General features: G+C 47.2%; 2 protein-coding genes and 1 long non-coding RNA gene across 7 annotated transcripts in view; 1 reads left to right on the plus strand and 2 right to left on the minus strand.

The window, feature by feature from the left end:
• The window catches only part of LOC118505805 (moesin/ezrin/radixin homolog 1), a 33,999-nt gene extending 31,645 nt beyond the window's left edge, over positions 1-2,354 (minus strand). Inside the window, exon 1 of one of the 2 annotated variants that reach the window (XM_036042183.1) lies at positions 2,200-2,354. The gene's annotated coding sequence lies outside the window, so the exon portion shown is untranslated. Of the gene's footprint in view, positions 1-1,553; positions 1,698-2,199 lie in introns of those variants that run through there. The other variant, XM_036042191.1, reaches the window with a different exon arrangement.
• LOC118505850 lies at positions 410-2,045 on the plus strand. Its single transcript, XR_004905456.1, has 2 exons — positions 410-700; positions 1,655-2,045. It is a non-coding gene; the product is annotated as an uncharacterized LOC118505850 (long non-coding RNA).
• A 2,331-nt stretch (positions 2,355-4,685) lies between the features above and the next one.
• Positions 4,686-25,363, minus strand: LOC118517452 (kinesin heavy chain). Of its 4 annotated transcripts, none has more exons than XM_036063606.1 (9): positions 25,241-25,363; positions 20,973-21,385; positions 15,121-15,959; positions 13,794-15,047; positions 13,574-13,675; positions 7,587-7,704; positions 7,175-7,514; positions 6,959-7,090; positions 4,686-6,878 (listed from the first exon to the last, which is right to left on the minus strand). In XM_036063606.1, the coding sequence occupies exons 2-9, from the start codon at positions 21,117-21,119 to the stop codon at positions 6,865-6,867; spliced, it is 2,946 nt and encodes a 981-aa protein (XP_035919499.1). In that variant the 5' UTR covers positions 21,120-21,385; positions 25,241-25,363; the 3' UTR covers positions 4,686-6,864. The 4 variants fall into 4 exon arrangements, with proteins under 4 accessions (XP_035919499.1, XP_035919502.1, XP_035919500.1 ...); XM_036063609.1 differs by lacking the exon at positions 25,241-25,363 and adding an exon at positions 25,167-25,189; XM_036063607.1 differs by lacking the exon at positions 25,241-25,363 and adding an exon at positions 25,030-25,168.
• Positions 25,364-25,611: the final 248 nt, after the last annotated feature.

Below are 25,611 nucleotides of genomic sequence, written 5' to 3' on the forward strand. Positions count from 1 at the left end.
CTGCTGACTGGGCCGATCGGGGTTTTGCGGCAAGAGGCCACAGCTCAGCAGAAAAATTGTACCTGTGGTAACGTAACCAGCAACCTGCCAACGATGCGCGCCGCCGTTGTACAGGCTGGTGGCTGGACACAATACAGGCACACAGTGTGGTTCGGTCGCGCGCGCAAGTGTTTGTGTGTATGAGGAGGTGGCGATGACGACGCCGAACGACGATCGCTCCACTACACTCTCGCGGGCCACAAAAAAGCACTTTGCTCGTCGAAACGAGCGAAAGAGAAAGAAAGAGAGAGAGATGATGGAAAAATCTTGTGTTTCGATGCGCTACGGAACACAAAAACTCTGCGTTGGATGATTGAAGGTTGGTGTGTGTGTGTGTTGGTGATCGCACTTGATCGGATGTGATCGCGCTCCACGATGGCGGTGGTGGTGAGCTGGAGCGCACCCGTTACGTGAGCTATTATTCGCAGTGAGGATGAATGCTTTTCATCAGACATGGCTCAGCTCACGCTCGTACGAGCAAGCAATATCGGAGCGGCGTGACAGATTGCAGATCAGTCCATTCAGCCCAACATAGCTGGAATCACGATCAACCACCAACACTAATGCAGCATGGTGTTTAACAACGTTTACTCACACACACAGATGCTTGTCTAAACCATTTCAAGCACATTTGCTGCTGTTGTTTCCTTTCCCGCATTTGGTAAGATGTGAATTATACGTTCCCGTCGTGTGTACGTGTGTGTGTGTGCGGGGTTTGATTTTATATCACTTTCTTCTTGTAAAGTGAGGCGCACTCTTTTACGCCACCACCACTAGCACGGCGTTTGCTCTATTCCTTCTCCCTTTCTTTTCGGGCTAATGAGGTGATGATGTGAAATTCCATCGCGCACCCCACACACAGGGGAAAAGTGAGTTTTTACGTGGAACGTGCGAGCGGAACAGCAAGCCCATTCCATCACATGCAACTGCAACTGTGTGTGTGTGTGTGCATGAATGTCTGTCTGCTGGCGTGTGTGTGATAGAGAGGGAGAAGGATAGGGCGATATATGCGGCTTCCAGTAGTTTGCGGCCGAGCGGGCCCCGGTGGTATAGGTAGAAAGAGAGAGAGAGCGAGAGAGGTTGGTTGACGCAGGCAGGATATACACTGCCTATGGCTTGGTTGAATTGGTTGGGTAGTTTTAATATTATTCTTTTTTCTCTTCTTTTTTTGGTTGGTTGTTGCATTTTCACGGTGCAGCCGCGGGGCGACGGTTTTTCCCGAAATCGTCAATTTATCTAATGTCGTTTTAATGCTTTTCCCTTAACACCACCGGAGGAGCGCACGGGCAGGTTCGGCCAGTGTTCTTCGCACAAAAACAACAAGTTGAAGAAAAAACAAAAATTGCCACTGTAGACAGAAAACACACCACCCGAAACAACACGTCTTACACACGCACACACACCTACACACACGCTTCAAACGACAACGTCTGCTTTCTTTCGTTCCTGACCTGTTCCCTACGGGTTTTACGGGTTTACCCTCAGCACATACACACAGCTTTACTATTACTCACGATTTGCGGGATCACAATTGTTGAGACGCGAAAAGGGCAAAACCCGAAATTCAAATTTACTGTGCAAATCGTAATAATGTGAACATTTTTTTTGCTTCTAGCAACCGCAAACAACAATGTTCGGGCGGGTATGGAAAAAGGGGAAAACTGGGCAACAAAAGCCAGGCAATAGGCAACTCTCTCGCCCGTCCAAGAATACCGAAACACAGAGCCACACAATCGACAACGAGCGCGGTTTGGAATTCATTGACAGGAGCGAGACAGCACGATGGGAAAGATAGACACTCTCTCACACACACACACACACATGCTCGCACGTACAGTGAAAGAGACTACCGATTTGGTGTGCCGACAGGGGGGGGGGGGGGGGAGAGGGGGAGAGGGTAGTGATGGTGGGGTTTTGGGGTGGAAAATCAGAAACACACGAGAAATGCACAAAATTAAGCGTTACGTTCAACGAGTTCGTCCAACCAACCAAAAAAAAAAAAAAAATTATAAAATGAAGAACCGTGCAGCACCAAACAACACCATCACTTTCTGTTCAATTCCTTTACAAAACACTACACCTTCGTGTACTAATAATTGGAAAGCGAACATAAAAAAAACAACAAAAAACAGGACAGGAATGTTTAAAATATATTCGTACGATATTGGCCGTGACTCGGGAAGTCGAAATCCACATCCGTAATCTAGTGACACCTCACGTATAGTAAGTGATGTTCGTTGTCCGGCGAATGGAAAATATAGCTATGCGGGAACGCTCGGTACCGAAGAGCCGAACCGTTTTGGAGTATACATGCCGATCCGTTCCGATCCGGAAAGCTTCCAAAAGGCAAGCAAAAAAAATGGAAACCACCCCACTCCCCCTCAGCAGCAGTGCCAGCGCACGAGCTTTTTTCGAAGTTGATGCGCAACCTCTCTTACGGCGTACGCGCTACTCGCACAATGGAAACACGTGGCGTTTGTACGTTGACACCTGTCAGTGTGCGTCCATGATGTTTGCCGGCGCACGTTAAAAGGTTTAGTGCGTGATTTTTTATTTTTTTTTGGGGAGTCGATATATTTACTTCGAAAGGAATAGCATTTAGGTTACATTTAAATCGCTTCCAGTACTGGTGACACACACACACCCTGATTGATTTGAACTTTTCCAAACTGTCACTTACCTTGAGTTGTTCAAAATGCTGTTGCGGCGCAAATGGGGTTCAGTTAAACGAGGGTAACATAAATAAAATTCTGGCGGGAAGCTTTTCCTCAAGAAATCGTTTACGGAAAAACTGAAAAACAGATATTAAAAAATTAAATTAATTTAATTGTTATATAAAAACAGTCATTTTTTTTACTTTCAAAGAGCATTGCTTACCATTGCTGGATTTCTAGTACAGGAAGCAAATCTGGTTGGGATTCGAGGTCGAGCCCAGTGCCGTGTGGAAGATCGATACCTGCGCTAATTATCTAACGATGTTGATAAGCAACTTTCTGCATTTATGATATTAATTTGTTCGATAACTTCAACATCAAATTGATAGAAATGTAAAAAAAAGTTTCCTGGTAAAAATACAGCTTGACTCGACTCGAACTTGACCACAAACTTTTCGAACTGTCAAAATCCATACATTTGGTCAGCATCAAGTTTGGGCGTTTTAAAAATAGGGCAACTGTATCAGTTTTCCGCACGATCAGAAAAAAAATACAAATACAATCATTAAACTTAATAAATTTGATTGATGGGTGGTATTATTTTGGTTGTAAAAGTATGCAAGAATGTTTCAGCATTCATGGTTTATTGATTAAACCCATTTTTGTAGAAATGTTAGTAAAAATGCAAACATTGGTTTTGCTTCTATTTTGGGCAGGATGTGTTCCTATTTTCGGCATCACGAATAGACGATTTGAAAAACTCTAAAAGGTGTAATTAGTTAAAGAAAAATATTTTAAACAATTTTCTACTCTCACTTTGCTTAAATTCTTGATAGAAAGTAGTTAAATAATTAATTTTATGATGCCTATTTTGGATATCAAACTGCCAGATTGATTACGTCACTCGAACATCGCTCTGAAATTGCACTGAATTGAGCTGTCAAAAATCAACCATTTATCATTTACCTATTTTCGGCAGCCTTTAAAGTGAAAAAATTATCATTTATTGGATTTTTAAATTATCAATATCGCTTTGAATAAATTTTAAACTAATTTTATTGTTCAGAAAAATCGAAACCCCAATTTTTTTAAGCTCTAGTTTGCTAAATCTCAGAACTGCCGAACTATCGGGCACAAAGCAAATCGGACGAAATGTTTTGAGCTCGGCACAAATATTTCGATATTTCGATAAATATCGATCTAAATGAATCAAAACTTCTAAATGAACAAAAACGTATTTAAAGAATAAACAATGATATATTCCTTTAAAAATAATTAGAAGAACAATTATCATACTATTTTTTCCATAATTTTCCTTTTTTTGCAGACCTGCCCAAAATAGGTACAATGCCGAGAACTGGAGCAGTTACCCTATTAAATTAAATTATGGCTTAATATTGATTTTTTTTTGGTTTAGCCTAAAAATGCTATTAATACTTACCGAAATAATGCTCAAAATACGCCTTGGAACTGAAAGAAAATTAATTTTAAATTAAAATAATAAAAAAAACATATAGACCACATAGGAAAAGTGGTCCAACATGATTTACTTGTAAAGGGTGGAAATAATTTTCCCGATGGAAAACACGGTTAAGCTGTTATTGTACCTCTCTCGTACAACTAGTGCTTTCGCCTGGCGAGCTTTCGAACTGTGGCGAAATATTTCAGGCGATGAAATATTTCAACGTGTGAAACATTTACAGTACACGTGGTGCGCTTTTTCTTTCGATGATGTGGCGCCAATCGTCCGCGTTCTGCAGGACGGGAAAATCACTATCGCGCTACAATCTCCAGAGGGCCTTGGTCTGCCATTTCTAACTTCCTTCGGCTGACTTTATCCGTAGCGATAAGGAGAGTCAGTCCTGCCAATGCACCCTACAGCACCTTCATCGCGGCTGGGAGAAAACACGAGAGTTGTATGTAGCTTTTACCATCATGTTTGTATATTTGTTTTGTTTTTGATCACTAAAATAAGCAGTAATTTAGTCTCGGAGCGCAGAGAGAAAGAGAGGGAGGAAGGGAGAGAGAGAGAGGTTACAACAAGAGGTTCGGGAGCTATATATCTTGCTTGTTAGAATAGGTTTATTAGCGCAGATTGATCAGGCAACGACATCGGGGCGAAACACTGATACTCCATTGCGTGTTTGCTTAATGCGACGGGGGCGACGGCAACAACGGCGTGAAGCGGCGTGGTGATTACATGACGTGGTGCTTCTCCTGGTCCAGGGATTCTTTCTCCTACAGCAACGCATCCTTTGCTTCTTCTTCTGCGAGCACCCAGAAACACGGCGCACACGCGGGAGAGGGAGTTGGGGTGGGATGTAGGGGTCTAGGTCTGCGGACGTTCGCCCATACTGCCCCGACCAACCGACCAACGGAACGGATCATATCCATTCACTGTTGTGACCTGCCCTGCCCTTGGTATGAGTTCCGGGAGTTTTTTTTTTAATAAGCATTTCCCATTTACATATCAGTCTACCTATCGCAGAAATGTGTGTGTGTGTGTGTGTGTATGGATTGAGTAGAATTTTTTGTTTGTTGCTCTAGTTTTGCTTAGCATAAGCCCGTCCCCACCTTAACTAACACAGTCAGCTTACTCGGTTTATATTGCAGCAACCTTCCTCCAACCCACCTCCCCCTATGCTGCTTGGTGCGAAGCGACAAATCGGACATCGATCGGAAAAAACGGGAGATATATAGAGTACAACCACTCACACACACTTGCACACTTGGTTGCATGTGTAGAGGATTGGGAGGGGGGGAGGGGGGTGAAGGAAGCGGATGTGAGAGGAGTTCCGATCGCTTCACACAGCAGAGCCAGACACGGTTTAGCGGACCACCTTGATCCGATGTCCGTCAAGCAAATACTGCATCCGGGTCCTGTGGAGGGGGAGGAGGAGGTGGGGGGTTGTTTCAAATCTTTTCTCTACTTGCATTTTATATTGTTTCGGCACACACACACACACACCCTCTTTCTAGCCTGTTTGATTTCCCTCTTTTTGTGTGTTTTCTATATAAATCTCTTCCAACTTTTTTCTGCAACGTTTCAACTACCTTTCTTTTACTTTTCCGGCCCATTTTGCACGGCAGAAAGACGACGTAAATAAAAGAGGAATGATTCGCAACCATTAAAACGATGACGTAGCGGCGCAGTAGTATTAGTTGCATCAGTAGCGGTAGTGGTAGTAGTAGTAGCAGCAATAATTACTAGTACTTTGCTTTGGATTGTTATTAGATTGTTGTTTTGCTTTAACTTTCCTGCTGCTTTCGATTTTGGGAAGCGAAAAGCACCATTTATTCCCTCCTCTCTCTCTGCCTCTCCATCCCCCCCCCCCCATTACTCTGCTCCCTCATTTCTCGACATTCCACTAGCCCGTAAGCCCCATTGCCTTAACACAAGCGTTGCAATGCCCCTGCTGTTCGTATGCGTTCTTTCTGCTGTGTGCTTATAGTATGTGAATGTTGAGGGTGTTGTGTGTGTGTGTGTGTGTGCCTATATCCTGTTCTCTTTCTTTTATCTCTTTTATCTCTCGCGCACGGGCACGCTTTCTATCGGTTTCTATGCTGCTGACTTAAGCAAATGACAAAACATATTAATTATTTTAATAGTTATAATATAATAATAATAATAATAATAATAATAATAGTAATCCTCACAATGAAAAATAATAATAGATCTTTACACTTTCACTATTCCCTGGTGTTTTCTTCTGTCACGAGCTGGAGTGCCGTTTAAAAGTACAAAAAGAAAAGAATAGAAAAGGACGCAAGAAAGCAGGGCGAGGGGGGAGGCATAACGGGCGATTGGAAGCGAGAGTGGTGTGTGTGTGTAAGTAAACTGCTGGATCGTTATTTAAGTGTGTGTGTGTGTGTTTTTTCTTCTGTTTCTAAAAATGCGCTTATTGAGATTTTAAAAAGGATACTACTACATTGATAATCCTAGCTCGTTCCTGATAATCTGCGGGGCTTTTTTCGTGGATGTTCTGTTGTGTCTTGCTCCTCCCTTTCCTCAAGCACCTCAAACCAACCCCCCACCCTCTACCCCCCGTTCCGCGCTTGCATGTGTTGCATTTTCACTGTGTTCATTGTTATGGGTTTTTGTTTGGTTGCACACACACACACACACACTTTAGCTACTAATCCGTGTCCGTGTTCACACAGATCAATTCATTCAACTGTCCATATCTAGAAGAAAGGGGGGCGAAAAAAAGAGATATACATTATTGCAGGATGTGCTTTGCTCTCCACCCCCTCGGCTTATATACCCTTGATCTGGGACTTTCGCTTTTCGTCCGCCATTGCTTTCGGTATGATGGCGGTACCGCCCGGTGCCGTGGTAGCCGCACCCGTTCCACCGCTCTTGAACAAATATGGCTGTCCGGCTCGAATAGGTTTCGCTGTAAGAAAAAGAAGCAAAAACGACGACGACCAATTATATTGCGATTCAACAGCCACACACACACACTAATAAATCAACCCACCAATTTGTGCTTGCGGTCCGCGGCGTGCCAAATTCTTCTGACGCACGGCTTCCTTGATGCGGTCCACCTCGTACTGGTAGCGTTTGCGGTCGCGCATCGCACCCTCCTTCGCCTCCTTCAGGGCTGTCTCGAGTGCCTTCACGCGCTCGACCGTCGTCCGGAGGCGTTTCTCCAGCTTCGGCAGCTCGCACCGTAGGTCCGCATTATCCCGCACCAGCTGCTTGTGCACCTTCGTCAGCTGCTCGAGATTGTTCTCGAGGAAGGAAATCTTCTGCTTCTGCGCGAGCGACCCACCGTCGTCCTCGGTGTCCTCGGAGTTTAGCGACTTCTTGATGCGGGCCTGCGGACAAATCGGACGATAAGGGATCGCGTGCGCGCGTGGACGTGTGGTGCCGGTGGTTTGAGCACTTACCTGCAGATCCAGCACGAACAGTTTGCGCAGGGCGTGGAGCGACTGCAGCTCCTTCGCCACCGTATCCTCCAGCCCTTTGAGATCCTTGCGGGCCTGCTCGCGTCGCTCGTCGGTAAGCCTACAATAAGCGAACGAGTTAACAGAAGATAACTCCAAACCCAGGGGCATCATCCCCGCTGTTAAGTAACATCATCTTAAGGGAAAGTAAGTTATAACCACCACAAAACGTAAAACCAAATGAGAACATGTGTACAATGGTTTTGATTAGACAATGCTTTGTTTCCGTGTTTCCGATTGAAATCCATATTTTCCCTGCTTCATTCTGCCTTGCCTCCCGTTTTACAAGTAGCCTTAGAGCCTTAGCGCACACTGACGAATATTTTAATGTACTGGCAACATCCGCACGTGGTTCACGCATTTCGGTATTTAGAACCCTTCCTGACCAGTGTTGCATATGTATATAAATATCTGTATATATATATGATAATCTCTCTCTCTCTTAATTTACATACTGTACATAACACATTTGTTTTAGCGGTTCTTCTTACGACTAATGTCCGTTGAGCGCAATTTGAGCGCACTGTACACAGCAGTCTTCCTTCCCTAGACAGCGGCTACCTCCCCCTAACCGTTATCCTTTCAAATCGAACCGCCATATTCGAAAGGTATTCCTACGCAAGCGATACTGGCGTCCTTCCGCGATAGAACAGAAATTATTGCGGCCCCACATACTCTAGGCAAAGCCGTCCCTCTCCGCAACAGCTCCGATTATTGTCCTCTATAAGCCTATAAATCGACCTTTAGCTATTAGCTATTGGGGAGCATGCGAGAGCAACACATCCTACGTACGATATGTGGTGTTGTTTGTCGGAGTCGGTGTTCTCCCTCGCCATCACTACGGTTGGGGGGGCGCGTGATGTTGCGTTAGATCTATGGTATGTTTTGTAGGGTGGTGTAGTCCTTGTGGTAGGTGTGTAATAAGTCTATGGCGTGCAGGTTTTGTTTTTCTTGTGCATGTTGATTAAACACAGCTCGCCCGGCTAGCCAAACGCGGACGTGCCCATATCGCTTATTGAAGCTGACTAAACTAAAGAGTGTGTGTGTGTGTGTACACATCGAACGCAAGAAAGTACATAGAGATATGTATGATGAGTATTTGCGTAGTAAAGAAAACCAAAAAACTGATCAGGCATACGGAAACGGAAGATAGAGAACAAACGTATACATCTACCAAAGGGGAGGGAGGGGCGGGTTTTGGAATATCACAACGACGTAAAACGAGGCAAATGTTTGCTTCCCGAGCCGGTGACGTCACAGCACCCCATCAGCCCGCCCCGAAAGACGTTTGTCGCATGTTCGTGTTCCTACCATCTTGCCTGTACAGTCTTGCCTTCCACCTTCCCGGTTGGATGTGTTCACTGTCTCGGGCCTTAGCCTAAGCATGGTCTCCCCTAAACGGCCTAACAGCCTAAGCTTCCGGGCTTCCTGCTCTATCTATCATCTTCCGGCTGCCTAAACCTCTCTGCGGCCGCTAATCAACTTTTGTCCTTGGGGAAGTGGGAAATGAATATTCGCAATCGTACACGGACGTACATGTTCTCATCGTAGGTTTTCCCGTTTTTTTTTGCGTGGTGTTTTTTTAGTAAAAGATTTTGCGGAGGGTCACATAAGGAATGGGAGGGGGGGGGGGTTTGGTTAGTATCGTCCTTCAAGCTCCCAGTAACAGCAACCAGCAGCATACAATTGCACCATCGTTCATATGCTCTTCACTCTCGCTCTCTCGCTATCCATAGTATGGATCGGAGTAGTGGAGCAATTCAGCCCTCAGCAGGTTCAATGTCGGTTTGGAATACACATCAGACTCGACACAACGATTTGCGATGCACGACAGCAGCAGTGCGCTGCTGGAGAAGCGAAACGACCTAAAAAAGAAAACAGAACACCCACTCGCACAAACACTCGCCGCCCCGAAGCCTGTGGAAAATGTTGCATCGCGACATCCTGTGGCTGCTACCTCCTTTGCTGAGACTGGTAGTTTGTGTGCTTACTTGTCTTTCTCTCGCTTACTCTCTCTCTCTCTCTAAATTGCTACCCTCTTCATTACGTGTTCCTCTTGCGTGGTAGAGTAAGTGTCTGCTTAACGCCTTTAAACAACCGAATTCTTCTGTTGCCTTACATTTTCCAAACGGACATTGATTAAAAAAAAACGCGCGCAGGATACACAATCCGTCACAACACAGTACACACGAATACGCAACCGTCTTTCTGCGGCTCCGGGGGGTAGTTAATTTACAGCCTTGATTTTTTTAAAAAAGCTCGCCCAATTGATCGGCAATACATCTCGTTGCAGAGGTAAGTTAGCTGCCACGTCCACGGCTTCAAAAAGCGCGAAAGCGATAAAAACGGGGACAGAGACAAATAAAATGGAAACGCGCTGAAAGCTAACAGAAAACGGTCAGTCATAAAAAATGTTGGATAACACACACACGAAGAAAAGAAAAAAAAAAAACGAAGGTACAAGCTACAAAACAAAAGGAGAAAGTGTAACAACATCGCATCGCAGTGTAACAGAGAACAAAAGAGGGGGAAAAAATGCGCAAACACACACAAAATGCGCGAGCAAAATTGTAATGACAAACTAATATGACTTAGAGTAAGGGATAGCAAGAGACAGAGCGAAATAGAAACTTAAAAAAGGTGTGTGTGTGTATGTGTGTAGAGGTGATGAATACTGTCGAAAGTTGGAGTGTGTTTCGTGTTGCATGAGAAGGTGAGTCATTCCGGTTCGAGAGCATGTGTGTGTGTGTCGAGTTCCAACTTTCTGAGATTCCCTTCCTTTTACCAGGAGATAGCAGGTCGCCGAAATAGCTTCAGACCTGCTCCTGGTGAGTCTGCTGTCGGAATAAGGATGGGGATCTGGGTCAGTTAACAGCCAGAGGTCCTCTCGCGATAGAGGCTCCACTAGCAGATGATATCATGCTACAGAAAGGCTATCCGTCTGCTCAGGAACAACAAGGCACCAGGCACCAGGCGGACTAGTAGAGCCGAACTGATCAAACACTACTGAGGTATGGGATAGCGACCCACTGACCAGACCTTCACGATGCGGCAAATCTTGGAGAAGATGGCGGAGCAGCAGCTCCACTCCTACCAACTCTTCGTTGATTTTAAAGCCGCATATGACAGCGGCTAGCCAGGGTAAAACTAGAAGACGCCCGGAGCTCTTTTGGAATCCCGGCCAAGCTTACCAGGCTTGAAAGGAATGACAATGGCCAACATCACATGCCAGGTGAAGGTGGATGGAAAACTCTCAGGGCTCTTTGCTACCCATCCATCAAGGGCCAGTGAGATGGGCTTGCCTGTCTCCTTTTCAACCTAGCGCTAGAGAGAGCCATCCGCGACTCGGAGGTGGAAACTTCGGGGACCATCTTCTATAAGTCAATCCAGATCCTGGCATACGCTGATGACATAGACATCACTGGTTTGAGGATCTCCTATGAAGCGGAAGCTTATCAAAGGATCGAGCGTGCGGCACAGAACCTCGCGTTGCGCATTAGACTCGCCAGGCGGCCGGTGGGCTGATCACGTCATGAGAATGACACCGGACGACCCAGCCCGTAAAGTTCTTTTAGGCCGTCCACACGGACAGAGGAGGCGTGGTAGGCCCAAATTGAGATGGCGAGTGATGGCGTTGATGCGTCCGCCAGAACGGCCGGGATAACGGATTGCCAGTCGTCGGCGCTAAACCGTGAGCGGTATCGATGGGATAGCGAATCGATGCCTTGCGATTGGAATCTTGATATCATCTGTCCCATATCCCAAGAAGGGAGACATGGCGCTAGAGTGCAGCAAAGCCTCCCCGCTCACATGTTAGTGAGCAGTTGTTCTCTCCTCTCTTAAAAAAAAAGCCACTTGACCCAACACACTATCCACCATCATCGGAAGAGATTTTGTTGTGCCGCCTCCTCTTACGGCAAACGCGTACGGAACAACAAAATGGCGTCGATGAGACTACAGACATAAGCTACTCCAAAACGAATCGAGAACTATTAATAGGGAGTTTTGTGTTATCACAGTTCTTTTAAAATTTGCCATCTCGCACCGAGAAGGGTAGATCCGCTCTCTGTGGCGTATGGCCTTCTAAAACCTAACCTCAAACCAACCATAATAAGGATGGCCGTTTCGGAGAAGACTGCTCTCCCTAGCTAAAGCTATCTTCCCAACTGTTTGTGAGCTATCACCTTTTTTTTCCTGATCCTTTTGCCCCCGTTTATCGATTGGTACAAATACAAGGATAGCTATCGATATCTCGCATTATATATCCGTGTTGCAAGCAGAATTTCAAATAAAATCACATCAAAAGCGTTAAGAGGCAGTGTGGATTGTAAGAAACAACAAAAAAAATCTGCTGCACGATCAAACAGGCACATATACACACATACTTAAAACCGCTGCAAGAGATTCTAATCGAACTTAGCTTCCCGAACGAGATAAGATATAGTGACGTTTTGTCTATTGGTAAGCTTTATCGCGTATTAGTATTAGGTTTGGGGGGGCTCTTTTTTTGCTATCACAGAAGCAAAAAGGCGTTTTGGGGGCAAAGTTACAAATGATTCAGCGTATTATCGTACAGTCGGCCCGAATTGCAGCCCGAATTGCTTAACTACCTTTCCCACGAAGACGATGCCAGCGGCGTTCGTAAGTTAGGTTTTACACACTAGTCAACAACATTACTAGGTTGTAATACTATACATATTAACAAAACGATTCCCACACAGACACAGACACTGTGGAAAGGGAAATGTGAACGTCGGCGCTCTCCAATCGACACAAAAGCTCCATTGTATTTTTTTGCCACAAGATCAAAAAGAAAGAAGGAAATTTGATACCGTACTAGAATTAAAATTAAAAAATATATCACAAACAAGTCTAACATAACTGCGTCCTCCGGATATACGATTATACGAGTGACGGGGGAACGTTACAAGGCATACTGATCTTGTTGGTATCTTTTGTACATCAACTCAAGCGCTTCATAAGCTGTTCTTCACACTACAAATTTAAGGAGTGCTCGAGGCTCTTCTTCCCGAGCTAATACTGATCAAAATAAAGCTGCAAGAAATGCGCAGGCAAATTGAGGACCTTCAAAAAAGGGAAATCCAAATCAACAGCACCCACTTTACACCACCAGCATAAACTGTGGGCAGCGGTGCGTTAGAAGCACCATCGTGAGCGAGATCAGCAGATGGAGCTGAAGCGTCGGCATGCCCTTCGGCAGCAGCGAGCTAATCAGCCGTCCCGGCCATCCGCACACATTTTCCAGCTCCTGGCCGACGCACGACGGCGCCGGAGAGGAATCGGCCGAACGGCACCGGGGCGGCGACTGGGCGTTTGGGTGCTGCTGCCGGGAAGGGTTCGATACCGCCGCCGCCAACCCGGGCGTTTCCCGCTCGTCGTCCCGTTTCGCGCGGAAATTAAGCACCCGGCGGGATTTGGTCGTGCGCTTTCGGAGATGCGGTTGCTGGTTGTTAGTGGTCCGTTCCGGCGTGGACGACGGTGTCAGCTTGGCATTCTCTTCGTTTGCCCGATTCTTGTCCCGTTTCGACAGGCGCGGAGGAGCACCTTGGGGATGCGAGGGTGAGGAGGCCGAAAGACCCGCGTTGTTGGATGGCGGTGTCTTGCACTGCGGTTCATCCTCACTGAGGACGGCCTGCAGCAGGCGCACGAGCGATGCGGTCTCAACGCCGGAGATGGGCGATGCCAGACCGGAGTGAGGCGAACCGGTGGGCGATAGGGTGTGCTGTTTGGTAGCGGGAAGCGTATCCGCTTCCAGCGCAAACCAGTCTGGCTGCTTTTCGTGATGCTGCTGCTGCTGCTGTTCTAGGAGCTTGTTGGAATCAAGATTAGTTGGGTGATGGTGGTGGTGTTGTTGGAGCGTATGCTGTGACGGTGTTAGTAGAAGCGAATGTAGGGAAGGTGATACTGACATAAGCGTCTGCAGTTTGGACGACTTTTCCTGCTCCTCCTGCTTCAGCTTCTCGTAGTCGACCGTCATCTGCTGGTGGGCAAGCGTCAGCTTCTGGTTGGTGCTGTAAGAATAAGCAGAAACACACGATTAGACGTGAACTTGGGCGTCCAAAAATCCCAATCCAAAAAAAGAACCCCCCGCCAAAGCGTCCCCTTATTTGCCCTCCTTCCATATCTTACTCCTTGAGTTCGTTGATCAGCTCCTGCTTTTCGGAAATTTCGTCCCGCAGTGCGGACACCTGCTTCGTGTGGACGTCGCGCAACTGATCCATCTGGCTTTCGAACGCCACCTTCAGCTGGTCGGCACGCTGCTTCTCCTCCGCGTTCACTGCCGACACCTGTTCGGCCGCCTTCAGCTTCGCGCACTCCTCGCGCAGCGCGTCAATGTTCTCCTCCAGCGTGCGCTTCTTGTTCTCCGCCTCGCGCATCGATTCCTGCAGCGAGTTCATCCGTGCCTTGTGCTGCGAGATCAGCAGCCGGCACTCGCTCAGCTCCTTCTCGTACTCGGACACCTTTTTGCAGGTGTCCTGCTGGAGCGACTCGAGGTTAGCGCACCGGGCGGACAAATTCTTCGCCTCCGACTTCATCTTGCTGATGTACAGCCGGGCAACGGTGAACTCTTCCTCCACCTTGCCGGCGGATGCTTCCACGTTCATCTTCATCTCGTTCTGGTCGGCGGCGAGCGCCTGCCCAACCTCGGACAGATCGCGCAACAGGTTGGTCAGCATCTCGTTGATGCGCTTCTTCTGGTGCGTGGACATATCCTTCAGCTGCTGCAGCTCCGACTGGACGCTGTTGAGTGTGCCTTGCTTCTGCTGCAGCTCCTCGTTCACCGTGTCGATCTCCTTGTTCTTCAGCTCGATTTCCTGCGACTTTTGGTCGTAGTTAACCGCCAGCTCCTCGAGCGCCTGTAGCACCTCCTTCACCTCCTCCTTGGCGTTCTCGTTCTCCTGCTGGATGCGGGTCATCTCCGACTGCAGATTTTCGTAGTCGCGGCGCGTGTTTGCGATCAGCTCCTCCTGGTCGATGATTTGCTCCTTCAGCTTCTCCACGTACTGCGACTGCTGGTTGATCTCCTCGTCCTTCTCATCCAGCTGCTGGTACAGACGCTCCCGTTCCACCTCGAGCGTGTCGGGTTGGGCGGACAGTGGTAGACCACCGCCGCCCGGTGTTGCCGGCACTGGCAGATCGGCCGGTTGGCCCAACAGCACCTCCACGTTCGGTGTGCTCGCCTCCATCGCGTCCTGCTGCAGATCGAGCTGCTCCTCCACGTTGACCGTTTCGCCCGCCCGCCACCGGGCCAGTTCCGCTTCGAGCTTCTCGATTTTGCCCTTCAGCTTCGTGTTCTTCTCCTTTTCTCGTTCGTACCTTCGCTTCCACTCCTCGGCGGTCAGTTCCTCGTTCACGCATACCACGTTCTTTACCGTCTTTGCTCTGTACGGAATGGAAAGGGGGGAAACGATTAGACGTTCGCAAATGAGCACGCTAAGCAGATGTAAAGTGTTACCTGCGGCCGAAATCTAACGTTGACTTCGTTTCCGACTCGTTGAAGCTGGCAGGTGAGCAGCAGATGACGATCGTGGTGCGCGCATTACCACCGAGCGATTCCTGCAGGATGCGCGTCAGCTTGGAGTCACGGTACGGGATGTGTGTCTTGTTACCGTCCGCCAACGCCGAGATCACATTGCCGAGCGCCGACAGCGATTTGTTAATGTTTTTCGCCTCGTCCAGCACCGTACCCTCCGCACCCGTTTTCGACACCTTCTCCGAACCGGCCAAATCGACCAGATACAGCTTGCCGGACAGCTTCTTCTCGTTCTCCATGTTTTCCTGCTTCACGTTGATCAGAAACACGGAATGCGACCGGGACGAGTGCTCGTTCATGTTGGTGACCGCGATGTGGCGGTTCGATTTGCCCTCCTCGATCACCTCGAACACCTCCTCCGGGCTCGAGACGAACCGCTCGGACGCACCCTTCACGTACGGCACCCGGTTCTTGTCCTCGTGCACGCTCAGGTTCACCTTCGACACGTCCAGCAGATCGCGGATCTTGTCCATGTAGATTTCGTAGTACGACACCTTGATGTGGAACTCGATGTTCATCTCCATCGTGTAGATGTGGTTGAAGATGTCGTTGACGATGCGCGGGATGATGCCCTGCTTGGCCGGGTCACCGATCACGCCCTCCATCGTGTGCGTCTTACCGGACGACGTCTGGCCGTACGCGAAGATTGTGCCGTTGTAGCCGGCCAGCACGTCCGACACGATCGACTTGGCCGCCTCATTGTACACCTTCTCCTGTGTCGCGTTCGGTTTGAACACTTTGTCGAACAGGTACACCTTGCCCTGGGAAGCATAACGAGAAATTAGAAAGAGAGGCACAATTATTAGCATATCTTTGGTGGAACGCATCCAGTCTTCATCCCACTGGTTTTCCAAACACTTAAGAATTCTAATTGAAGTTCGTCCGCATAACCGAAAAAAACTCCGCACCCGGAAATGCCTGAGCATTTCCAAAAAACCCCGCACCCGGAAAATCACATGAGCATGAGGAAGGGTTCAAGGGTACTGCTACCAGTGAAAGGAACGACAGACAACACCACGATTCGTCATATCTTTAAAATAAAACGCCCCTACCACTTTCACACCACCACATCCACACAGAAAATCGGCGAGAAAATCGTTTGAATCATACCGAGCATTCCTTGCCTTTCTCTAGCCCATTAGGACAAATAATGTACGATCGTAGGTAAGTCATAGATAAGAAGACTTCTGGTAATCAGGCAATCGACCGTCACAGTATGTTAAGTAATCGGGCAAATATAGCTTGCTTGCCGTCACACATTGATCTGCTTATCTACGGTCACAAAAAAGACGACCTATTTTGCCGGTCGGTGGATGAAATTGGCTTCTACTTCTGTCTGTCCGGGGAGGGAGAGAAAAAGTGTGCTTCCCATCACACACTCTACGGGCAAACTGATGATCTCATTGCGATCACGTAAGGCACCGAAGCGGCGTGCTACAGTGCTTAATGAGTAAAGTAAAATCGATATCATGCAATTAGTGTTGCAGCGGATAAATAAACATACACATTCAGGCACGAAGAATTCCACAGGAACCTACTGATGCTCATCGTCACCTTCAAGCATGATGTCAGAACTGGAAGTTGGATGATGCTACATCCGAGGTAGCTATAGGGTGTATATGGGGAACATTGGAACTTGGAGCGATACGGCAGGACCGGGGTTCAAATCCCATCTGGATCGTATCTCCTGTAGTGAGGACTTGACTATCCAACTACGTGGTATCATTAAGTCGACTTACTTATCAGGCGCTACAACCGCTTTGCGATCTTGGACTGCTGCAAACAATCCTCGATACCGCTCACGGTTTAGCATTCTCTCTCTCAATCTCAATTTGGGCCTATCACGCCTCCTCTGTCCGTGTGGGCGGACTAAAAGGACATTACGGGCTGGGTCGTCCGGTTGTCATTCTCATGACGTGACCAGCCCACCGGAGCCTGGAGAGTCTAATGCGCAGCACGATGGTGAGATCATCGTACAGATCATAGAGTTCGTCATTGTAGCGGCTCTCTTCCATTCTGAGGACATCTCAGAGGCATTCTGTGAGTACTGGGCCTATAAATGTTCGGTACAGTCCCAGCTTCGTCCATCGCGACAGGTTTTTAGAGTGGATAAGTTTCCTCAGGCTGTAGTATGACCGGTTGGCATCCAGCACACTTGCGCGTAACTCAACATCAATGTTGTTGTCGGTTCTGACTTTTGACCCCAGATAGGTGAAGTTTTGGACGACTTCGAAAGGTGCGGTCACCTATCTGTACATCACCCCTACATCATTAAGTCATGACTTATAAGGGGTCGTTATGCCCAAAAAGAGAGATAGAGAGAGAGAAAGGAGCTTCTAACGACATTCAAATGCATCCCAAGTCCAAGTAGAGCAGTTCTTGAACATTTGAAACGCGCTTACGCGGTTCCCTGAAGCTTCCTTTTTTCTGAAGCTGTGACCTGAGACTGTGGGACCAAACCACTCAGACTTGGTGATCTATATGGTCGATGGACGTTAGCCGCGTGGTAAGCTCTGCCTCGCAAGGGAAGGCAACGAACCTCCACATCCCGTACACACGATTGGAGCATATTTCGATTGTTGTGCAATGTTGCGTGCTTCTTGGTGTACAACACGCCTGAGAAAGAGTGAGCGCCTAAATTTCCAGAGCTTTCGTGTGGTTTCGGTTCATATTGGTCAGACTTTTCACCACCGTCTGGTGGTTTGCTGGCGCAACTAGATTTCTGACCCACTGAAGCGTGCAAGCACGTTTGAGTGTGTGTGTGTGTGTGTCTCATGAAAGTATATGATTTATCGCATGGTAAGGTAAGGCAAGAGAGGCAAGCGGAATGAAAGGAACGGCTAAAGTATATTATAATAACTACAGCCAATATATAGCAAACTGGAAAACACACCGTACTGAACATTACGAAGCCAGACACACTTACCCCCCCCCACCTCACACACACACACACACACACGTGCCTACACATATAGCCATCAGCTCCACGCTGACGCCACGGTTCGGTGCGGTTAGCTTCCGGTTGCGCTTGTTTGAACATTAAGAGGCAGCAAATTAACATCCACATCAGGCAGAAAGAAAGGAACCCGAAACCAGAAAACAGCCCGCAAGTCGGCAAGTTTTCGAGCGCTTTTATTTATAGCCTTTCCGTTAGGCCGCCTCGGAGGCTTTCCCAAAAAAAAAAAAAAAACGATGGCGCGTTCGTTCCTATTACTTGCCAAAACGGGAAGCATTTTTCAAAGTGTCGGGCTTTCGTACAGCGAGAAATTTGTGCTCTCGCTATTGCCTGGCTGTGATTTAATTTTTAAGATGACTCCATGGTTGGCTCCATTGCTCGGAGAAGCTAGCAATAAAGCGGACCACGCTAAAACCATAAACACACCACACCGAGAAGATGACCACGGAACACCAGCAAAGCTGGAGGAACTTCCTTTTCGTCTTTTTGCTGTTGTTGAATTTCTTGGTGATGAGGACGAGTTGGGTGGAAAGCGAGATAACACCATGGCGCATGGGGCACATTCCACCACCGGCATATGGTCAGACGGGCGTGAGTCAGCGTTAATGCTGCCGGGAACGCGATTCTTACGAGAGTGTCAGAGGTTTCCTTTTCTTCTTTTCTCGCTAAAACTGAGGTTCACGCCACATGCGGTTTCGTCTTTTTTCGAGATCTCTCAGTACTCGTTTTTTTTTCATCATGAAATGGAGACATGGGCTTATGGAAGTACCCGTCGAGAGATGAAACGAATTCAACATATCTTCTCTATATAAGATTGCCAGATGCGCTTCATTTGCTGCTTCACACAGAGCTAATGAACGATGTGTGAAATAAACGCCTTTAATTGCATGCGGAAGGGTTTCTGGGCGGCAAGCCCATTGCACCATCTCGTTCTAAATGTCAGCTTTCAAATGGTTTTATCCTAAACGGCTGCTGCTGCCCACAGCAATGCAAACGGAACTTTGACGCAACACAGCTTGAGTATTTGCTTCGTAGGCGAGAGGCTTGTCATGCTATCTACCATTGCTCATACTCCAACACACACACACACAGACAATTATTTATGATGGTATATGCTGGCACGCCAACGCATGGCCATCCATACCATCATGTCCAATGGGGAGGGGGGGGTCTTGGTTTCTGGTGGTGTGCTAGGTAATTGTTTAGATAGGTGAGTCATTTCAAAGCACATGGGATACAAGGTGTGTGTGTATCCTATAAGCAATACACTAAAGCAAGCAAACTGCACACATTTTTTCGATTTTTTTATTTGGAAAAGCGATAAAAACCACTGAATCGATCAGATGGTTTATATGCCTCCTTTAATCGATCGTTTACAATCAACGGTCGTGGTGTATGTCGTAGAAGCGTTCGGTATTCGTTGGCAAGCGCCCGGGGGGGTCGAGTTCGAATCTCGTGAAATCTCGTGGGGACACATTGAACAAAAATGCATTTCACGCGCAATCGATTATGGGGGGGTAGGTAGGTAAGTTTGTACTTAGTTTGTACTTAGTTTCTCGCTGTTCATGTGTTGTAAAAGCACCCCCACATACACAGGGGGATGGTTTTTAGGGGTGTACTATTATTATTAATGCATTCAAAATATCAGAAAGAGAAATAAAGATTTTGAGAGAGGGGCATTTAGGAAAGAGAAAGAGTGTTATTATGTGTTGAGAAAGAGCATCCAGGGGTCCAATTGCAGCAGCAGCAGCAGCATTAATATTATTGTTCGGGGGGTTCCACGGTTGAATGATGAGTTTGATCAGGGTTGAGCTGGGACTTTTCTTCTGGGGGTCGACGAGAGCTTGTGGGTGTGTGTTGATTGAGGCGAGAAGGGGAAAATTGATTTTTCCTTTGATTGATTGTTGAATTACACTTCCACACTGCTGCTGCTGCTCGCTTCCAACATAACCAACCGGAACCAACAAACAAAATAACCAAGAAAATAAAAAAGCCCAGCCTGGATCCCTCTCTTCTTTGTTGTGAGCAATAGGAATGTGTGTGTGTTTTGTTGTTGTTATTGTTTGGTGGACATTCCTGCAAAACATAAAACCGCTCTATCTTCATGCGCATGTACAAAGAGGGAGTTGCTGGTTAGTTCAAAATTTCAAGGTCGCTTCCCTTATTTTCTCCCCCCACCCTTACCGCCCATAGAGATAGATGTTGACTCTACAAACCGATGGAGTGCGCTGAAAGGCACTGACATGGTTTTAAGCAAACAAAAAATATTTTGAAATGGAAAATTGATGACCAAGAAGAGAAAATTTTGTAACCGATTTGGAAAACCCCGAAAAAGCTTTTGCGATTCGATTTTCCATCTAAGACAAAAAAAAAACAGACGATAATGCTTGAAGCCTGCGTACTGTAACTCCGCACGAAGCTTTTCTCTTTTCCGCCATGAAAAATCGCGGAAGGGCGAAGAGAAGCCTCGGGAGTAATGGGAGGAGAGTGTGGAGTGGAGGGTATAATAAAAAAAATCGAAAATAGATTGCTAGTCACCCAAGATGCTGATTATTGGGGTAAGGCATTTTCACGGCATCATCTAAGATAGCTGGGTTTGGTCGGTAAGCTTTTCCTTGTTGACTCTCGGCATATCAGAGAACAACATAAACAAATGGCTTTTCCGTTGCGTAACGTTGTATGGACAAGGACGCTCGTATCACCACTACAGATAAAAGCAGAGCACAACAACATAACACAAGCGAACTCTTCCCAAATTTTTTTTCCAATCCGAAGGTCAAATGGGGTTTCCCCCTCCCTCCCTCCCCGCTTTACTTACCCCGATGGAGAGACAGTTTTCCTCCGGTCCGGACGGAAACTTCACGACGAACTTTGAACCCGCGAGCTCCTCGCTGTCGTTCAGTGGCCGAAAACGGCACACCACCTTGATGCTGTCCTCCGCCGGTATTTCCCGCACGCCCGACATCCTGCCGTGATGGTATTAGTTGTCCGGGGGGCCGCGGGGCTGTAACTGTTCCTTTCCTTTCCCGCAGAAAGGACACTTGGTGGCGCTTTGCGGTGGACACGTGCACGGGGAAACGGGATAATCAATGTTGGAAGAGGAGGGAGGAGGGGCGCCGCTGCGTCTGCCTCTCTTCTACCACACCACACAACACATGCACACGCGCGCCCGCACGTACACACACACACGAACACTCACTCACGCGCTTATACAATGCACGTACGGTTAATCTAGGACGATCGAAAACAACCACATATAACACACTCACACTTTTATATCTTAACGATTATTTTTTTCAATATTTTAGCTTATAATACTAAACCGCTCGGGAAGTGAGGTGCGCCTTTCTTCCAGCGCATAGGTTTTCCACTTTTCTTTACCACTTCAAATTGCAAGTTTCTGGCTGAATTTTGTCACTGTACGGTACCATCACCTTCATTTGCTTTTCCTTCGCATAGCCTTCTTCCCCCCCCCCGTGGTGTCCCTTAGTCCTACACCACCACCCACAAAAAAACCACCCCCCAAAAATGACGTGAAAAACAACACGCACAAGACGGTTGTTGTCCGTCCGTAAGGTTGTGTGTGAACTGATGCACACTACATAGCGTACTGCTGCTGTGGCTGCTGCTGGATCGCTCAAAACCGACGGCCACCACGACGACGGCGCAACGGACAAACTACCAACCCGAGCCGAGAAACCTAAAGACACAACAAAGAAAACAACAACAGTAACGACCGAAAAAGGAGAGAATCAACCGTCATCTCGCGGAGAGAGAGAGAGAGAGAGAGAGAGAGAGAGAGAGAGAGAGAGAGAGAATGGGGAAAATCGATTGCCATTTTTTTTTTATTTTGTTTTTCCCGTTTTCGTGACCACCGTTTCCACTCTAGCCTTCGAATTTGACACGAAAAGACCCCTTGACGCCGGTGTGTGTGTGAGAGAGAGAGGGGGGGACCGTAGTTTTCTAATGCAGGTAGGTAGGTAGCGTGTTGCGAAGAAAAGCGCCAGAAGGAAAAGTGGAAGGATGGACAGCTTTGACGCCAATGTGTCGCGGATAAAGCTCCCTTAAGCACAACAGTCTAGCGTGAGTGGGCCGTTGTTGCATCAGGGGGGTCGTCCTATGCTTCATTTTCCTTTTATACAATTGTAGGCGCATCATAATCACATCGCACACATAAACAGCCACCTTCATCGAGATAAGAAACAGCACAGGTGACTGACCTGTGGGTGAACATAATCTAAACACTCCCAACATGAAGAGCAAGGAAGGAGGAGGTAAGCATCGAACGGAAATCTCTCTCTCACCGCTAATTGTTTTTCCACGGAGAAAAAGCTCTCTGTTTTGCATTTTCATGGGTAAAATAGTAACAACCGCTAGAGGGCGCTACACAGACACGGAAATGATACATAGCCAAGGGTCCATACACTACGATAAGCGATGTTGATCGAATTATCCATCAAATCTTCTGCTTGTTGTGCTCTGCAATAGTATTTGGGGAGGCCCGGTAGTAGATGCGACAGTGGTGCCAATCTTCACACGGCAGGACCGGTGTGCAAATCCCATCTGGGCCATTCCCCCAAAGTGTGAGGACTTACTATCTTCACTGCTCCCAAACCTAACCAACAAAATTTAAACTGTCAAAGTTGATGTAGCAAAATGTGTTCTTGAAAACCACTTTTGAAAGATTGTTATTAATTGATTATGTCAACATATCTTTGCGGGTCTAAATTGAAAAGGACCTCGAGGGGCTACCTCTGTCTGCTGTCTGACATCCTCAAGAGGTTTTTAAGCGCGTTTAGACGAAAGCCCCAGTTGCACTCACTGCTAACTGTCAAATTACATTTCTGCTGTTTGCCAGTAAAACTTAACTCGTCTAAATGAGTTTTTAAGGTGAAATTTTCGCAAACGAAGCTATAATTTCACTTAACGCGCCTAACTGGTTAATTTTTCACAGTTGTAAAACTTTCTGACGACTTGGCTGTCAGTTTGGTTGTCATTCGATAAAATCGATTTGAAATCTTCAAATTTGAGCCGTTAACCGGCCCACCGGTTCCAATCACATCAAGACCGTTCCCCCGTAGTCCGTAGAGGACTGACTTTCCAACTACGTGGTATCATCATATCGTGGACCTAACTAAGAGAGGTCGTATGGCAAAAGAAGGAGAAGAAGAATTTGAATCCTTTGCTCAGTATGATTTTGGCTGGGTCCGTAGATCAGCTGTGCGTTAACTCAAGTCAATGAAGCCAGAAATGGTATATCGTCGAGCCTTTCTAGTCTGTAGAGCCAACGAAGAAGAAAGGAAAAAAAACACTTGGTCGGTTGATTTAAAAATCGAACGCAGGATTGGATAGGTTGCAAGCAAATACCGGTCCTAGCAGGGCAGGACCCCATGGGTAAAATACGGAGTCAAGGAAGTCAGTATTGGCAGAAAAAGCCGACCCCTTGAGGTTGTAGAGAAAAGAAGGCCAAAGAAGGTTTTCTAGGTGGCCGGGTTAGCTATCTGTGACGGTTCCACACCAAGCTCAAACTCCACCGGCCCGGAACGGAAGACACACACACACACACGCACGCACGCAAAACACAAAGGCTACTTAGGCTGACGTGGATTAGCGGGAGGGTGGTTTCTTTCGCCACCTGTAGTCTCTGTAGACTGCGGGCGGAGAATTATTTCCTTCAATTAGCTTTTCCTCTTCTCACAGCGTTTTGTGAGGAAGGTGAATAGCTTCAACGGGCAACGTCCGGGGGAGGGAGGGCTTAAAGTAAAGAAGAAACTTTTGTGGAAAATAATTTCCCTGGAATGTTGGGAAACTCACGCACTAGTTGTCACACACGAGGACCAAGAACAGGAAAGAAAAAAAAACCCTCCGCATGAACTTATGACGTGCGGTGGAAGCTTTATCTCCTGCGCTTGTTACTGGCACCGTCCGACATTGCGGCGAAAATCTAAACCCCCCACACCAACACGCACGGCGGCCAATGAACGGAGCAAAGGATAGGCAGAGACAGATAACGAATGAGCGAACGGGATCGAGAGAGAGAGAGCCGAGAAAAAAGTGGCTACTGAAGAAGAGAGTGCGCACAGCACGTAAAAAAAAGTCGATCAAAAACGCACGGCTGAATGAACGGAGGAAGGGCAACAACAAAAAAAAAAGGAAGAAAAGGTAACCTCACCACGCACACATGCACCCGTCGGTGATCGATCTTTGCCGTGTGCCCATGATCCACACACCTTGGCTTGCCGAAGAAAGCTGCAACTACCGGGGTTTTTTTTGGTGTGTGTGTGGGACCCAGCATTTGGTGCATTTTTTGGAGTAGTGAAGGTGGAAAATCGATCCTTACGAGGCAAAACCGAGCAACCCTTCGCGCAAATTGTTCGCAACTATAAACACAGCCACAAATCGCTAACGCAAATACGCAACACAGAAACACGCACACATTGATGGTGCGTCGTGCGCACACGGCACACATCGGGACACAGACACAATCAAAAAGGTGTGAGAGACGAGACTGATATTGATGATGCGCAAAGCCGAAAATGTTCAATGGGAAATACCCCGATGGTGGAAAATATGCTATGGCCGACGCGGTGCGTGGAAAATGCCCGAAACTCCGAACGTAAAACAGTACCCAGGCACAGCAGCACCAGCAGCAACACGAAAACAGATCACAAAGAGGCGCAGCAACCTTCTTTTTAAAATGCCGAACCCCGAATGTCCTACTAGGAAAAAGAGGCACACACAAAAAACAAGTAAACCGCTGACTAACGCATTTTTCTTGTGCTCTCTACCGGCGATGTGACGGCGAGCGGTACCGACGAGCGTTGGGTTGGTAGAAAATGTCTCGTACCCTTTCGTGTTAGGAAAATTCACTTCACCTGACGATGGTTGTTTTTCCACCGCAAACACCTTGCACGGGCACAGAGTGTCTTTTTAGGTGTGTTCGCGAAACAATAAGAACAAAAGGTAATCAACCACCACCGCACATTATGCACCACTGTTTCACCGCACGTACGGAATGGTTCCGCAGTCCGTTTTTCTTCCGACACCCGACAGTATGCCGAACGGAAGGGATAAAATGTATCTTACCGGAGGGGTCGCACGTATATTCGGTTAAAAACTCCGTGTATTCGTGGTATTTTCGGTCCTTCCAAGCAGTTCAGCTCCGGTTAGTTGAGCGAGCACGGATTATCCGAACGGTTCCGTTTGACGGCACCGCGTTTATTTAGGGCGACAGCGTGTTTATACGATCAAGTTAACGGTTGCCTTTTGAATGTCGTTACTTGCGTTGAATTGTGAAATTTGTGTTTTTTGTTAATTATCACAATAATTTCACTAGAATATGTATTTCATCATGGCTAGGTAGGTTATAGGTTTACTTTAAAATCGAAAAACCCGACCCTTGCTTGCCTAATGGCTTCTAGTGCGAAGTGGAATTGAGCGTCCCAAATGCTGAACTA

Source organism: Anopheles stephensi, chromosome X (genome assembly GCF_013141755.1).
Source record: "Anopheles stephensi strain Indian chromosome X, UCI_ANSTEP_V1.0, whole genome shotgun sequence".
In the NCBI taxonomy this organism is placed as follows: domain Eukaryota; kingdom Metazoa; phylum Arthropoda; class Insecta; order Diptera; family Culicidae; genus Anopheles; species Anopheles stephensi.